The sequence below is a fragment of the Melospiza georgiana genome, chromosome 14 (assembly GCF_028018845.1).
Source record: "Melospiza georgiana isolate bMelGeo1 chromosome 14, bMelGeo1.pri, whole genome shotgun sequence".
Classification (NCBI taxonomy): Eukaryota; Metazoa; Chordata; class Aves; order Passeriformes; family Passerellidae; genus Melospiza; species Melospiza georgiana.
The window spans coordinates 14465205-14478522 of NC_080443.1; the positions used below are offsets into that span (position 1 = coordinate 14465205).

At 56.1% G+C, this 13318-nt stretch overlaps 2 protein-coding genes across 4 annotated transcripts; one reads left to right on the forward strand and one right to left on the reverse strand.

Annotated features, from left to right (window-relative positions):
- Positions 1 to 425: 425 nt before the first annotated feature.
- Positions 426 to 2465, reverse strand: LOC131089438 (C-signal-like). The gene is made up of 6 exons (XM_058034189.1): positions 2319 to 2465; positions 1955 to 2006; positions 1566 to 1753; positions 1139 to 1297; positions 926 to 1045; positions 426 to 630 (listed from the first exon to the last, which is right to left on the reverse strand). Exons 1-6 carry the CDS (start codon positions 2463 to 2465, stop codon positions 517 to 519), a joined length of 780 nt encoding a protein of 259 aa, XP_057890172.1. The 3' UTR covers positions 426 to 516.
- Positions 2466 to 5785: 3320 nt separating this feature from the next.
- On the forward strand, positions 5786 to 13103 carry LOC131089405 (nucleolar and coiled-body phosphoprotein 1-like). 3 transcript variants are annotated; one of them, XM_058034128.1, is made up of 15 exons: positions 5786 to 5845; positions 6441 to 6570; positions 6813 to 6937; positions 7496 to 7586; positions 8120 to 8199; positions 8387 to 8431; positions 8954 to 8988; positions 9376 to 9539; positions 9723 to 9828; positions 9942 to 10022; positions 10421 to 10552; positions 11089 to 11187; positions 11407 to 12125; positions 12638 to 12711; positions 12883 to 13103. In XM_058034128.1, exons 1-15 carry the CDS (start codon positions 5787 to 5789, stop codon positions 12962 to 12964), a joined length of 2022 nt encoding a protein of 673 aa, XP_057890111.1. In that variant the 5' UTR covers position 5786; the 3' UTR covers positions 12965 to 13103. The 3 variants fall into 3 exon arrangements, with proteins under 3 accessions (XP_057890111.1, XP_057890112.1, XP_057890113.1); XM_058034129.1 differs by having other exon boundaries at positions 9726 to 9828; XM_058034130.1 differs by lacking the exon at positions 10421 to 10552.
- Positions 13104 to 13318: the final 215 nt, after the last annotated feature.

Below are 13318 nucleotides of genomic sequence, written 5' to 3' on the forward strand. Positions count from 1 at the left end.
GTCTCCACATTCAGTCTCAAACCCCTGTCTGAGCCCATGGCAGGATCCCTGTGCTCTGCCCGAGCTCTGTGTGTCCCTCTGTCCCACCTGAGACCAGGCATTCCCCAGATGAGGGCAGAGAGCAGCTGCTCCCTGTGACCCCCAGCCCCTCAGGCAGCTCAGCCTGGGCAGGGGAAAGCCAGTCCTGCAGGGGCTCAGAAGATCTCTCTCCTCTCAGGAGAGGGCCCAGCTCCAGCTCCTCCAGTGCCTCCTGGAGGGGAGGTTTCCAGAGGGCACTCACGGTGCCATGGGAGCTGCTGGCTGGAACTCATGGGGGTGCCAGTGACAGCCCTGGGCTGGGGCAGCTCTGGGCACCACCAATCCCCAGGGCACGAGTGGGATATCTGGAAAGGGGCACCCCATGAGCTGGCACTGCACAACAGAGCTGGGGGTCTCAGCAGGAGTTTATTGAGGATGTGGGGGAGGTGGGAGCAGTGCCAAAGGGACCTCTGGCTGCCAGGATCCTGCAGTGGTGTCTCACCAGGGGATGACATTCCCTTCCCAGTCCAGGAAGGTGCCGGTGTCCTTCTCAGAGAGGGAGGAGAGGACCTTCAGCATCCCTTGCACGCTGTCATCCACTGTCACGGGGGGCTGTGGGGCACAGGGCGAGATGCAGCCCATGCCCAAGGCCTGGCTGGGAGCCCTGGAGCAGCTGGAGCCAGGGGAAAGAGCTGCTCCAGGGCAAAGGGAAAGCTGAAAACCCCAGGGGGAGGGACTGAGACGAGAACTGAGGGGATGGGGACACCCAGCACCCAGGACAGGGGGAGCTGCTCCAGCAGGGATCGGGCAGGCAGGGAAGCCACGGGCAGGGGCTCAGGACAGCAACTCCCAACCATGCAAAATCAGCCCCGGAGCTGTAATGGACCCGCCCCGGGGGAATTCCTACCGCGTGTCCCGCAGCGCTGCCCATGTCGGTTTGCACCCAGCCGGGGTGGAGAGCGACGCAGAGGACGCCGTGCTCCTTGTACGCCAGGGACTGGCACTTGCTCAGCATGTTCAGAGCAGCCTGAGGGGAGACAGTGAGGGACGGTGGTGGCAGGGGAAGGGGGGCTGCAAGGGGACCCGCAGCTGGGCAGGGAAAGCAAAGCTGTGACACTACCTTGCTGCAGCGGTACGAGGTGACTTGCATCAACTCCCAACCAAAGGCAGAGGCGATGGAGCCACCAATGCTGGACATGTTGACGATGGCAGCCTTGCTGCAGCTCAGCCCTGAGCCTGGGCTCCCCTGGGCAGCCTTCTTCAGCAAGGGCAGAAATGCCTGAGAGGAGATAGAGGGGACAGGAGCACACATGGACACAGCAAGGGCAGGGGAGAAGCTCATTCCACAGTGGGCAACATGGACACCAGCACTGGGGGGCATCCTCCCTCCTCTTCCCTGCCAGGCTCCAGCTCCTGAGCTCCAGCCCATGGCTGCCTGAGCTTCTCATTAACTGAGAGCCCATCAGGGCACCAGAGCTGTGACAGGAGCCCCTCCCACCAGCCCTTCATGCTTCTCCAGGACAGCCCAACGTGAGTGAGGGTCTCACCTGACCCATCAGCAGGGGTCCAATTGTGTTGGTGGTGTAAATCTCCCTCATGTCCTCTGATGTCTCGGTATCAAGCGTGTTCAACTTCACAATTCCAGCATTGTTGATGAGGAGGTTGAGCCCAGAGCCCCCCAGGTGCTCCCCAACCTTGGATGCAGCTGCCTTGATACTGGCAGGGTCAGAGACTTCTGCAGAGCCAACACAGGGAGGTCAGAGCCTGTGTCCCCGTGCTGGAGTCCCCTCTGTTCCCCCAGAGGTGGCAGTGCCCGACGGCCCTGCAGGCACCAGCCCATGGCACAGCTCCCTCCCAGCACGGGCTCCCAGGGTGTGCCCAGCCTGGGCACTCGCCAGAGGAGCTGGGGCAAAGGATCCGCACTCGGGGCACCTACCGAGCGGGATGATGATGATGTTGGGGTGCTTGGAGGCCAAATTCTGCAACTCCTGAAAGAGAGGGCACTGTGTAGGCATGGAGAGGCTGGAGGGGCTGTGCAGAGGCTCAGCCATTCCCAGGCAAAGCCCATGCCACTTCATCTCTGTCCTGCATCACTTTGTGTCCAACACCTGCTCCAGCTGCCACACCAATGGGGCTCTGTGCCTTCTATACATGCCTGGTGCCATTCCCCCCTCCACGTATCCCGTGCAATTGGTCCTGTGGTGTCCCAAGCCGGCTGACCTGTGCTGCAGGTGCTTGACTGCAGCTCCAGCCCATTGCAAACACCATTCCTGATCCAGTCTCCCCCTGCCCAGCCTCACCTGTGCTCGCTGTCCCTTGGGGTCCCGACAGCCTGCAAAGATCCACTGAGGTGGGTTTGGCATCCTCAGGAAATGCTGGACGAGCCCCAGGCCGATGCCTCGGTTGGCCCCGGTGACCAGAAGGGAGCGGACGTGGAGCCCGGCCATGCTGCCCTGGCTGTGGCTGCACTGCTCCCGCCTGGACTCTGCCAGTGCCTTTTGCTACTTGGTTATCTCACATGTTCCCATGAAGACTTGCATCAGCTCGTGGCTCTCAGAAATTCTCTGCCTGCACCTCAATCTTTTGGCTCTGGTCCATACCCATGATCCACTTTTCCTGCTGGCTGTGGAATGATGCAAAGGGAGCCAAGTGTTCTGCCCAGGCAGGGAATGCCCTGGGCTGGGTGTCAGGAGTGTTGCTTTATGCTGCCAGACCTGAGCCTTTTGGTTTTCAGGGCCAGCACTATCCCTGTCCTTGCAGTGTGACACCCTCTCCCACCACCTCCCTCCCTCCTGGGATGCCAGGCCTGTCCCTCCCCTTGCCCAAGGTCAGGCAGGCGAGGCTGGACTCGCTGACTCTGCACACTGCAGTTTGTTGGCCTTAGTTTGTGCAATGCCAAGGCCAGGGCTGGGGATGGAGCAGTCAGGACAGGTGAATGCCCCTTGAGGACTTGAGGACGGAGCAGCCAGGACAGACAAGTGTTCCTTAACCACAAGAACAGGCTGAGAAACCTAGAAACCCTCCAGGACCACTGGGAAAAACCCTCCAGGGCTGACCAGAGTGACCCCTTTCCTCAGAGTCTGCTCTAACAGCACCTATAATATTTAAGTGTGATAGAAGGATAATCCCTGTGCCGTCCCTGGAAGTGTTCATGGACAGGCTGCATGGGCTTCTGAGCAATCTGGTCTAGTGTAAGGCATCCCTACTTGTTCAGGGGGGTTGGAACTAGATGGTCTTTAACATCCTTTCCAGCCCAAACTATGGCTCTGTGATGCTATGATAAATTCAGGTTTGCCCCTGGGTGTGACTTTGGTGTAGCTGGGAGCCAGGGCTGTGCTCAGGCACTTGCACTGCAGGGGAACATCCAGCCCCAGGGTGGTCCAGGTACTGCCCAGCTCTTTCCTGCAGTACTGAACCAATTGATGGACTGAACTCCCAGGGAAGCATGTGGTGGATTCAGGAGCTTTGGACAGGCCTGAGGATCACTGAATTATAGAATCATCCTCCAGAAGCTCCTGTTGCACCTAAAATCAATGGAGAACTATGACCTGCATGTTTCCATGTGTCCCCACCCTGCAGGGAGGGTCTGGGCATCTGATGGATGATGGATGGATTGTACTTGGTGGTCTTAGGGGTCTTTTCCTGTCTAAATGATCCTCTGATTCTGTGATCCCATTGCCTCCCCAGCTGGTTCCTGCTGCAGCATCACTCAAACTGCACAGACCATTTGCAACAGTGGAATGCACACAATTAAGATAGTTCAGAGATGTTGTGTAGGTAGTTTAAAGTAATTAACAACCACTTCTGTGGGATGTGATTGGGCAGAACTAGGGTGCATAAGCTTGTGGAACCTCTCGTGCTCCAGCTGGAAATGCTGCTCCAACTTTGCTTTGCAAATGGACAATGACGATTTCCCATGTTGAGGAGATCTGATCCACTATCCAAATGCAACTTTTCCAAATAAATCAGCTTTTTTTCAGTAAGAGCAAACCCTGCTGCCTCCTCTTCTGTGTGTGTGGTGAGTTGACCCTGGCTGGATGCCTCACATTCACCAAAGCCTCTCTATCACTTCCCTCTGCAACTGGACAGGGGAGAGGAAAAATGTAACAAAGGTTCATGAGTCAAGATAAGGTCCAGGAGAGATCACTCTCCAAATACCATCACAGGCAAAACAATCTCAAACTGGGCATATTAACTGAATTTGTTACTAACAAAACCAGAGCAGGATAATGAGAAGTAAGATAAATCTTAAAAATACCTTCCCTCCACCACTCCCTTTTCCCCAGCTCTACCTCCCCCTGCTCAGCAGTGCAGGGAGGCAGGGAATGGGGACTGTGGTCAGTTCATCACATATTTTCCCTGCTGTGACTGAGGAAGAAGAGTTGGAGTCCTTCCCCAGCTCCAGCATGGGGTCCCTTCTATGGCAGACAGTTCTCCATCAACTTCTCCAACGTGAGTCCATCTCCTGGGCAAGAATTCTCCACAAACTGCTGCAACATGGATCACCCTTCCCTGGGGTGCAGTCCTTCAGGCACAGGCATGGCTGAACCATGGGCTGCAAGAGAATCTCAGCTCCAGTGCCTGGAGCACCTCCTCCTCCTCCCTGTGCACTGACCTTGGTGTCTGCCGAGCTACTCCCCTCACATATTCTCACTCCACTCTTCTCTGGCTGCAATTACATCTGCACAATAACTTTTTTGTTTTCTTCTCAAATATGTTATCACAGCAGTGTTACACTGTGGCTGAAGGGTTTGGCCTTGGCCAGCAACACATCTGCCCCTGGCTCTGCTGGACACGGAGGAGGCTCCTGGCAGCTTCCCCAGAAGGCCCACCCCACCAAAACCTGGCCATGCAAACCAAATACAGGGTGACAATTATATCCATCTTGCTGTGCCATTTCAGTGCCCCTAGTGTCAGCCCACTGATGGAACCACAGCCTCTGGCACGGAGATGGAAGGCACTGACTGCCCCAAGTCACAGCTGAACTGGGTGAGGGCAGGAATTTCCCATCCCTTCAGCCAGAACATCGCCCAGGTTCCTTGACAGACTTGATGAAGTGGCTTTGATACCTTAACATGAGATAAAGGATAGGCAAGGCTGTTGTGACAGGACGCTTCTTCCCACGGGCAACCATCTGGGGAAACCCTGGGATTACCTGGAGCTCAAACCAAAGCTAAAGGAAAGAACACAAAACCAAGATAGAGTTGCAGGGATGGTTTAGCATCACATGTGAATCACTGAATGGCAAACTGTTCTGACTGGGCTTGGAAGAAACCTGTTGTTCCAACACCCCGCCATGGGCAGGGTCACCTTCCCTTAGGCCCAGAGCCCCATCCAACCTGGCCTTGGACACTTCCAGGGCTGGGGCAGCCTCAGCTTCTCTGGGCAACCTGTGCCAGGGCCTCACCCCGTTAGCAGGGAAGAATTTCCTCCTCATATCTAACCTAAACCTGCCTTTTTTTTTTTCAATTTGAAGCCATTCCCCCTTATGCTATCACTCCAGGGTCCAAAGTCCTTCTCCAGCTCTCCTGCAACCCCTTTATGAACTGGAACCGGCTCTGACATCTCCCCAGACCCTTCTCTTCTAGAAGGGGACGCGCGTACCCAGGAAAAGCGCCGGGGTTGGGCACAGGGATAGGGCAGGACATAAGGATAAGGATGAGGATTAGGATTGGGGTGAGATGGGGAGGCCCGGGAGCCGGGCCCGCCCCGCCCCGCCCCGGAGGTGGCGCTGCCGGGCGCCGCTTCCCGTTCCGGGCCGCGCGGCCATGGCGGCGGCGGCCGCTCCGCCAGGCGGGGCGAGCCCGGGGCTGGCGGCGGGGGAGCGGTGAGGGGGCCCGGGAGGGGGGTCAGCCCTGCCTGCCCTGAGCCCCCGCTTGACCCCAACCTCGTGTGGCCCAGCCCCGCCCCGCCTGCCCTCAGCTCCGCCTGCCCTCAGCCCCTGTCTGCCCTCAGCCCCAGCTGCCCTCCGCCCCAGCTGCCCTCCGCCCCGCCTGTCCTCAGCCCCTGCTTGCCCTCAGCCACTGCCTGCCTCCAACCTTTACCTTTTCCCAGCCTCTGCCTTTCACAGTTCAGTTGTAGTTAAGACTTGGTTCCAGGCGAAATGTTATTGGGTGATAAATGTGGAAGGAGGTAGAAATAAATGTCCTCTCCTGTGTGGGAGACTTGCAGAAGGCCAGGCACACTCCAGAGCTGTGAGTGTCCCCCTCCACTGTCCCAGCAGGATGCAGCAGGACCTGTGTGTCCCCAGCAGCGTGGCTTCCTTAGTACAAAGCCCTTAGCATGGGTGCTTGCAGAGAAGTGGGTGCACTTGGGTGGATTTGAGCAGTCTCCTGGGTTTGTGGCTGTGCTTGGAGTGCAAAACCCTTCCGAGGGTGATGGAGCACTGCTTATGGCTTGGCGTCTTGTCTCTTCTCGTGTAGTCTTGTGTGTGTGGACAAGACTGTGGCTTCTCCCAAACTGTATGTCCTGGAGCCATGGATTGCTGACCTCTTGGTGAATTACGAGCAAGTGGATGAGCGTGAGAATTTCCTGGCTGGGCAGGTGGTGCGGGTAGGTACCCAGAGGGCCTGTACCAAAGTGCTCCAACAGCCTTTGAAATCAGTTCTGGGAAGTTCACAGTGCTTCCCAGTTTGCTGGCTGTGGATGTGCAACTCTTCCTCCTCAACATCTCTGATGTTAATTTTTGTTTTGAGGAGGAAAAGCTTGGTGTTGTGACCGCCTTCCTGTGAAACTTGTTCCAGGTCTATGAATAAGAGTTCTTTTTTTATTCCCTTTCTCCAATCTCCTGACAGGTCTTGAGTGACTCGAGTGCAGCTGGCCAGCCTGGGCTGCTCCAGGACGCTGTGGTGCAGGTCTCTGACGGATCCTGCTACATCCGTGTGGTCATTACAGCCGAGGCTCTGCAGGCAGAGGAAAAGTGGGTTCCACCGTGGCTTGGCGTGGCTGGGACAGCAGTTCTGCACAGCTGCTGGGAGCACCTGGGGCTCCTGCCTGCTCTTGTCTCAGGTTGTGTTAAGCTAAAGCAACCTCAGGGTGGGAAGCTGGTGTGAAAGAGCTGCTCAGAGAAGAAAGCTGGAATGCTCTTGCTGCGGTGTCTGCTGGTTGGGATGGGCAGGGATCCATGGCAGAAACTGTGATGCCATTAGAAAGGACTGTAAAGCCCTTGGGTTTTGTGGAAGGAGCCAGATCATTAACCATGGTAGCCTGGGCTGCTCCTTCAGTGCTTTCCTCCATTTCCCCATTTGGACACCCTTAAACTCTTGGGGTGCTGGCAGCAGAGAGCCAAGGATAAGCAGCAGAAAGATGCTGCTCTTAGGCAGGAATTACTAAGGAGCCCTTGGTGCCTGCTGCTCATGCTGAGACACGTTCCAGAACGCCCCAATGTGGCTGGCAGAGCTCTTGCAGGAGCCCCACTGTGTGTCTGGGGGGGTCCAGCTCTGTTCTTCAAGGCACTCCTGCTCTGCTCCCTTTCCAGCGCCCACCTCCAGCTCAGGCTTTCCAGCCTTAATTGCAGAATTATCGTCCTGCAGAAGTACACGGTGTGTTTTCAGGACGAGGCCAGGCTGGTAAGTGCTCTGAGGAGTGGAAGCAGCCTGTTCCTTTACCTTGCTGTGCTCCCTGCACTCTTGCCTGCTCCCAGGAGCTGAAGGCAGGTGATGGGTGGCCTTTCATTTCCATCTGCAGCTCCTGTGGGGCCTGTGGCAGCTGACCTGGCAGGGATGAGCCCTCACTGGGGTACATCTTTCCTCAACGGGGTGCATCTTTCCCTGGGTCACCTGGCTGTCACCTCTGCCTGTTGGACAGCTGCAGAAGGCCTGCATGGGCTGGTGGCAGAGCAGCCCACTGTCCCCTTGCAGTGGTTCAGAGGTGTCCCCACAGACTCCCCTGGCCTGGCCCACCCTGCTGTGTGGCTCTTGTGGAGCCATCAGCTGACACAGGAAGACACAAACTCCTGTTTGAAGGGGGGCTGTCCTTTTTGAGGAGACCTTCTCTTAGAGCTGGAGGGTTGGTGGCAGAGCTGGGGTGGGTGTGGGAGTGCTGGCTGGCCCCAGGGAGGGCAGGGGCAGTGGTGGGACTCAGAGCTGCCTTCTCCCCACAGGAGGACTGCGAGTTTTACCTCACGGCCCAGCAGTTCATCGTGCTGCCCATGCAGAGGCAGAGGATGGAATCATCTGATGGGTAAGGCCCGTGGGATGCCTGGGTGGGGCTGTGCTCAGGGGGACTTCTTCATCTTCCCCACAGCAGCACTGACCCTGGGAGTCCTGCTTGTGGCAATCCCTTTTAAAGGAGGGATTGTCTCCAAAGCAAGGGAGAAGGGAGATAGGGACTTGGAGGGAATCAGTAACTGGCTTCTTTCTTGCTGCAGGAACCAGAATCCCTCTGTGATGAAGAAGATAAAGGAGCTCTGGCTGTGAGTATGGGGCTGAGGGATGTATCCAGGTACCCTGATGTGTGCAGCCTCAGACTGGCGTTAGAGCAGGCTGGCAAGGGCTGGCACAGGTTATGGCAGCTCCTGGTTAACCTGTGTGACTCCTTGCCCTGGAATGTGACAGACTTGAATGGACTGGGAAAAATGAAATTATGGTGGCACATTGCCAGCCTCTTCCTCTGAGCTAGGAGGAAACACCTGAGGGGAGCTTGCTCCTGCCAGTGGTGGGCAGCACAGCTGTGTGGGTCAGCCCTGCACAGCTCATCCTTCATCCTTGGAGATCCAATATTGGAGATCCCCAGGGCCTTCAATCCATCCATCTCCAGGGGTGAGGCTTCCTGATGGGTATTGCTGGCATACTGAGCATGTGGCCAGATCAGCACCCAGTGAGGGATCCACTACTTTCACAAGCTGCTTCTTCCAATCCAGGCTGCTTGACCTGTGGCCAAGAACTGTGTATATCCCAGCCCTAACCTGGCTTTGTCTTCTCCTTGGTCATTGCAGGAGGAATCTTGCTGTGAGGAATGCTCCCAGCTCAGGTAAAGGGTTGTGGGGGGGCATGCAATGCTCTGAGTGCCTGGGGGAGCCCTTGGGTTTCCTCAGCTTGGTCCGTGTTAGGCAGAGGTAGCACAGACCTGGTCAGATCTCACAAGTGTACACTGCTAAGCCCAAAGCAGGAAGAGATAATGCTGATAGCTGAAGCAGAGTGGGACATTAAATGCCTGTGCTCGTGTTTCTGGTCCAGGATTTGTGAAGAAAGGAAATATAATTTTTAGAAGCAAAGGAAATGCAGAATTGTGGCTGCTCCCACAGGTTTCAGTGTCATGACAGTCACTAAGTCATGCAGCAGGGTGAAAGTGTTTGCAAGTGAGGCTTGCCTGAGTTCAGCTGTCTCCTCCACTGATGTCTGTGTGTTCTTGCTCTAGAGCCCTCTGTCTCTCAGCTGATTGATGCCATAGGACAGAACCAGCTGGAGATTTTGAAGGAAAATGCTGAGGAATGCTTGGATTTATGGAAATCAAAGGAGAAGCCAGTGACAGTGGAGGATGAGGTTCCCATCACCCAGTGGGAGGCAGAGCGCAAGAAGGAGGTCAGTCTGTCCTGCTGGCACAGCTTGGGGTGCTCTGGTGGGTGGGAGAAGGAAGGAAAGGACAGTGGGCAGAGCTGGGGGTTTGCTGGGGAGGGAGATGGTGTTGGGTGGGCAGGCACAGGTGGACTCCTGCATCTGGAGAGGGACTGCCCAGCAAAAACCTTGTCACGTGTCTCATTTCAGCAGGGTGAGGATGTTTTCATGGTCCCAGTCAGTGCCCTGGTGATCCCTCCTGAGCAGGAGGCAGTGGTTTGTGATTCTTCTGAGGCAGTGTCTGCAGGGTACACAGGTAGGCACCCAGGCATGTGGAATTAGGGGCTCCCTGGGGTGGGGAGAAGAGTTCCCTTGCTCTGGGTGTGCCTCATGCTGGGGATATGACCAACAGTGCCCCTTTCATTGCAGATACAAGCCAAGCAGCTCCTGGAAAGAGTAGTGATGACAGGACAGTGCCAGGAGACCCAAGTGTTGTATCTCAAATCAGCTGTGAGTAGCAGAATCTGCAGATCCTGGAATGACTTGTGTTGGGAGGGACCTTAAAGAATATCTAGCCCCAATCTCTTCTATGAGTAGGGACACATTGCACTAGACCAGGTTGCTCCAAGCCCTGTCCAACTTAGCTTTTAACACCTTCCAGGGCTGGGGCAGCCACATCTTCACTGGGCAACATGTGCCAGGGCCTCCCCACCCTCACAGGGAAGAATTTCTTAAAAATATCTAACTGCCCTCTGTCAGTGTGAGGCCATTCCCCTTTGTCTGCCACTCCATGGCCTTGTCTAAAGTCTTTCTCCAGCCCTCTTGGAGCCTCTTTAGATGCTGGAAGGTTCTTGAAGGTCTCCTTAGAGCTTTCAATTCTCCAAGCTGAATAATCCCAACTCTCTCAGCCTGTCTCCATAGCAGCAGTGCTCCAGCCCTTGGATCATCCTCATGGCATCCTATGAACGCTCCAGATCCCATCCAGCCTTTAGTTTCCTCTACAGTTGGCTCAGCCCATCTCCCTGGATTGAGTGGAGGAGGTACTGGTGTGGCCAGGTCTTTGGGAGACGTTGAGCAGGCAGGGGATGGTCCCAGTCCTCAAGTTTCTTGAAGCTGCTGCTTTGGTTGGTTGTGCTGGGAGCACAAGAAGTCATTTTGATGCCACCACTGAGTGTGAGTCTCCTGCCCTGGTGTGGGCTCCTTGCTGGCTCTGGCTCAGCACCACCATGGGTTTGTGTCACCTTACTTGGCTTGGTGTCACCAAGCTTTGCTGCAGAATTACCTGTGGAAGCTCCATGTGGAGGAGGAGCTGAAGGGAAGAACTGTCCTGGGCAGTGCAGGGTGCAGGAGAAGGCCTTCTTCATAGCTGCCTGCTCTCTGGGCAGTGTCTGCCTCTCCACCGCCTGCCCTGTGAGATCTTGGAGAGGATCTCACTGGGATATGCCACATTTTGGGCTGGAAAGGGCTGCAGAGCTCCCCTCAAGAGCTGTCTCTGAGATCTTGTGCACAGGGGGCCCACAGGGAATGGGCAGCTGCTTTCTTTGCTAAAATCAACCCTCTGGCTTCTTCATTGCAGGTGCTGCATCACCAAACTTGTCAGATAGCCTGGAGGGATCCCTGGACAACCCCTGGAATGGGATGCCCTCGTTGTCTTTGACCCCAAGCTCTTCAGATGGTGAGTCCCCGTGTCCCAGGGCATCCAGGCTGCCTTCCTGGCAGGAGACAGCTCCACTCTTCTTAATGATGCTGGCTTGATTTCCCCTGGCCATAAAGCAGTGCTGTGGTGTTCCCATAGCCTGGATCTGCATCATTTCAGCCCTGCCACTCTTCCTGTGTGCCAGGGCAGGTCCCACCACCACCCTGCTCAAACTGACTGTGCTTTTCCTCTTACTAGAGAAGACCTTTCAATCTGACCCTCCCCTGAAGACCCAGAAAGATGTGGCTGCTGACAGCAACACCACTGACCTGTTGGAAGTGTGCAGCCAGAGCTCTGCTGAGGGCTCACCGCGGGGAGAGCCAGCACAGACCTCCTCTCCCTCCCTGCTCCGCTGCTACAGCCATCCCAGTCTGGTGGAGATCAGCACCAGTGAGGCAGCATCAGCTGCAGAGGCAGCCTGGGATGCCCTGTGTGCTGATCAAAGCCTGCAGAGATCCAGGGCCTCTCAGCCCACCCTGCCCACTCTTTCTCCAGCTTTCCCAGTCTTGCCCAGCAGCAGCTTGCAATCGCCGCCTGGCAGGATTCCTCACAGGGAGCAGGCCTGCTCCAGTGGCACAGCTTCCTCTGCAGAGGCATTGAAGCCTGGACTGGCTCACACCAGGACAAAGGGAGGAGAGACTGTGGTTGCCAAGAGGAAGCTGGTGGAGGAAGATGAGCAGGCCTGCAGTGAGCAGCAGCATCTCCCAGGCACCTCGAAGCACAGGGGGAGAGGCACACGCAAGGGATCGGTGCTCGGGAGCCCACAGGGGGCAAAGAAGAGCAGAAAGGAGACAGGGCTGCGAAATAGAAAGGAGCTTGAGGAGGAGGAGGAGGAAATGGAGGAGGAGGAAGAGCAAGCATCCCCTGCAAGAGCTGGGCCCAGCTCCAGGCCAGAGCAGTGCAGTGCTCGGGAGTCGGTAAATACAAAGCAGCTGGTGAGGTCCCCTGAGGGCTGGGGGGGCTCTCTGTGCCCACAGCACTGGTCTCCATCCCCAAGATCTTTCCTCACCTGGCTGGTGGGGATGGGAAATTGAATGCAGGTGTCAGTGTAGATGGTGGAGGATCTGGGAATCATGAGGGAGTCATGTAATCACTTAGGCTGGAAAAGAGCTCCTGAGATGGAAGTCTAACCATTCCTCAGCACTGTCAAGCCACCACTGAACCATAGCCCCAGCTGCCATATCCACAGGTCTTTAAATCCCTCCAGGGATGGTGAAGATGTGGTTTAGCCTGAGTTAAACAATTGGGTAGGAACAAACAGTTGCTGGAGCATCTTCTGAGCTATCTGGGTAAAAGATCAGAAGCGAGGGAGAGACACATCAATCCTAGGTGTTTTCGTGGGGTTATTGGGCTCTCAGGCTGCATGGGGCAGCACTCTGGGTACTCTGGCTGGAGCAGACTCATCTCACCCTCCCCTTTGCTTTTGTAGTTCATGGAGAGACCACCCCAGTACCAGTACGAGGCACCGAGCCCCGAGCTCTGCCAGCAGGTACAATCTATCAGGTCAGTGCCATGTCAGCCATGGACTCGTGGCTGTCCCTTGTTCCTGCAGTGGGACTCACATACCTATAGCGAGTCCCCAACCTCTGCCCTACCCCTTGTCACCAGCTGCCCCAGTGGCATGTCCACAGCTGGGTTTCTTCTCACCCTGGCTCCTCCTGTCTGGTTTCGCAGGATATCAAAGGCAATGCTGATGTGGGCATGCTGGATGCTGACTGAGGAGGAGGAGGAGGAGGAGGAGGAGGAGGACTCCTGAGCCCAGCCCATCTTTCATTCCTTTGTTTCTTCAGTGGGTTTGTCAGAACACTGGGATGAGTGGTTGGGGGAGGGATGTGGGGATACCAGAAGCACTGTGCCTCAGGAGACTGCTGAGTGGGCTCGCCTGGCTGCAGAAACCCTGGTTCCAGAGGTGCTGGCATATGACCTGTTGAAAGCCAATACCCTCAGTGCCAAGAGGGGAGAAAAGCATTCATTCAGGCATGCCTATATGTGAACCAACATCCCTCTCCCACCTCTTCATCCTTTTCAAATGCCTTGTCCCAGCAGGTGGGGACAAGAGGTGACCCAGTGCCACCGTAGCAGCAATGGCAGAGGCCCCACAAGCTGATCT

Coding starts and splice junctions, on each gene's coding strand:
- LOC131089438 (XM_058034189.1), bottom strand. CDS start 2,465: ATGGCCGGGCTCCACGTCCGCTCCCTTCTGGTCACCGGGGCCAACCGA. Junction 1,754..1,954: donor CATCATCATCATCCCGCTCG/GTAGGTGCCCCG, acceptor TTGGCTCTGCAG/AAGTCTCTGACCCTGCCAGT. Junction 1,046..1,138: donor CCTCGTACCGCTGCAGCAAG/GTAGTGTCACAG, acceptor GTCTCCCCTCAG/GCTGCTCTGAACATGCTGAG.
- LOC131089405 (XM_058034128.1), top strand. CDS start 5,787: ATGGCGGCGGCGGCCGCTCCGCCAGGCGGGGCGAGCCCGGGGCTGGCG. Junction 6,938..7,495: donor GCTCTGCAGGCAGAGGAAAA/GTGGGTTCCACC, acceptor CTCCCTTTCCAG/CGCCCACCTCCAGCTCAGGC. Junction 7,587..8,119: donor TTCAGGACGAGGCCAGGCTG/GTAAGTGCTCTG, acceptor TTCTCCCCACAG/GAGGACTGCGAGTTTTACCT.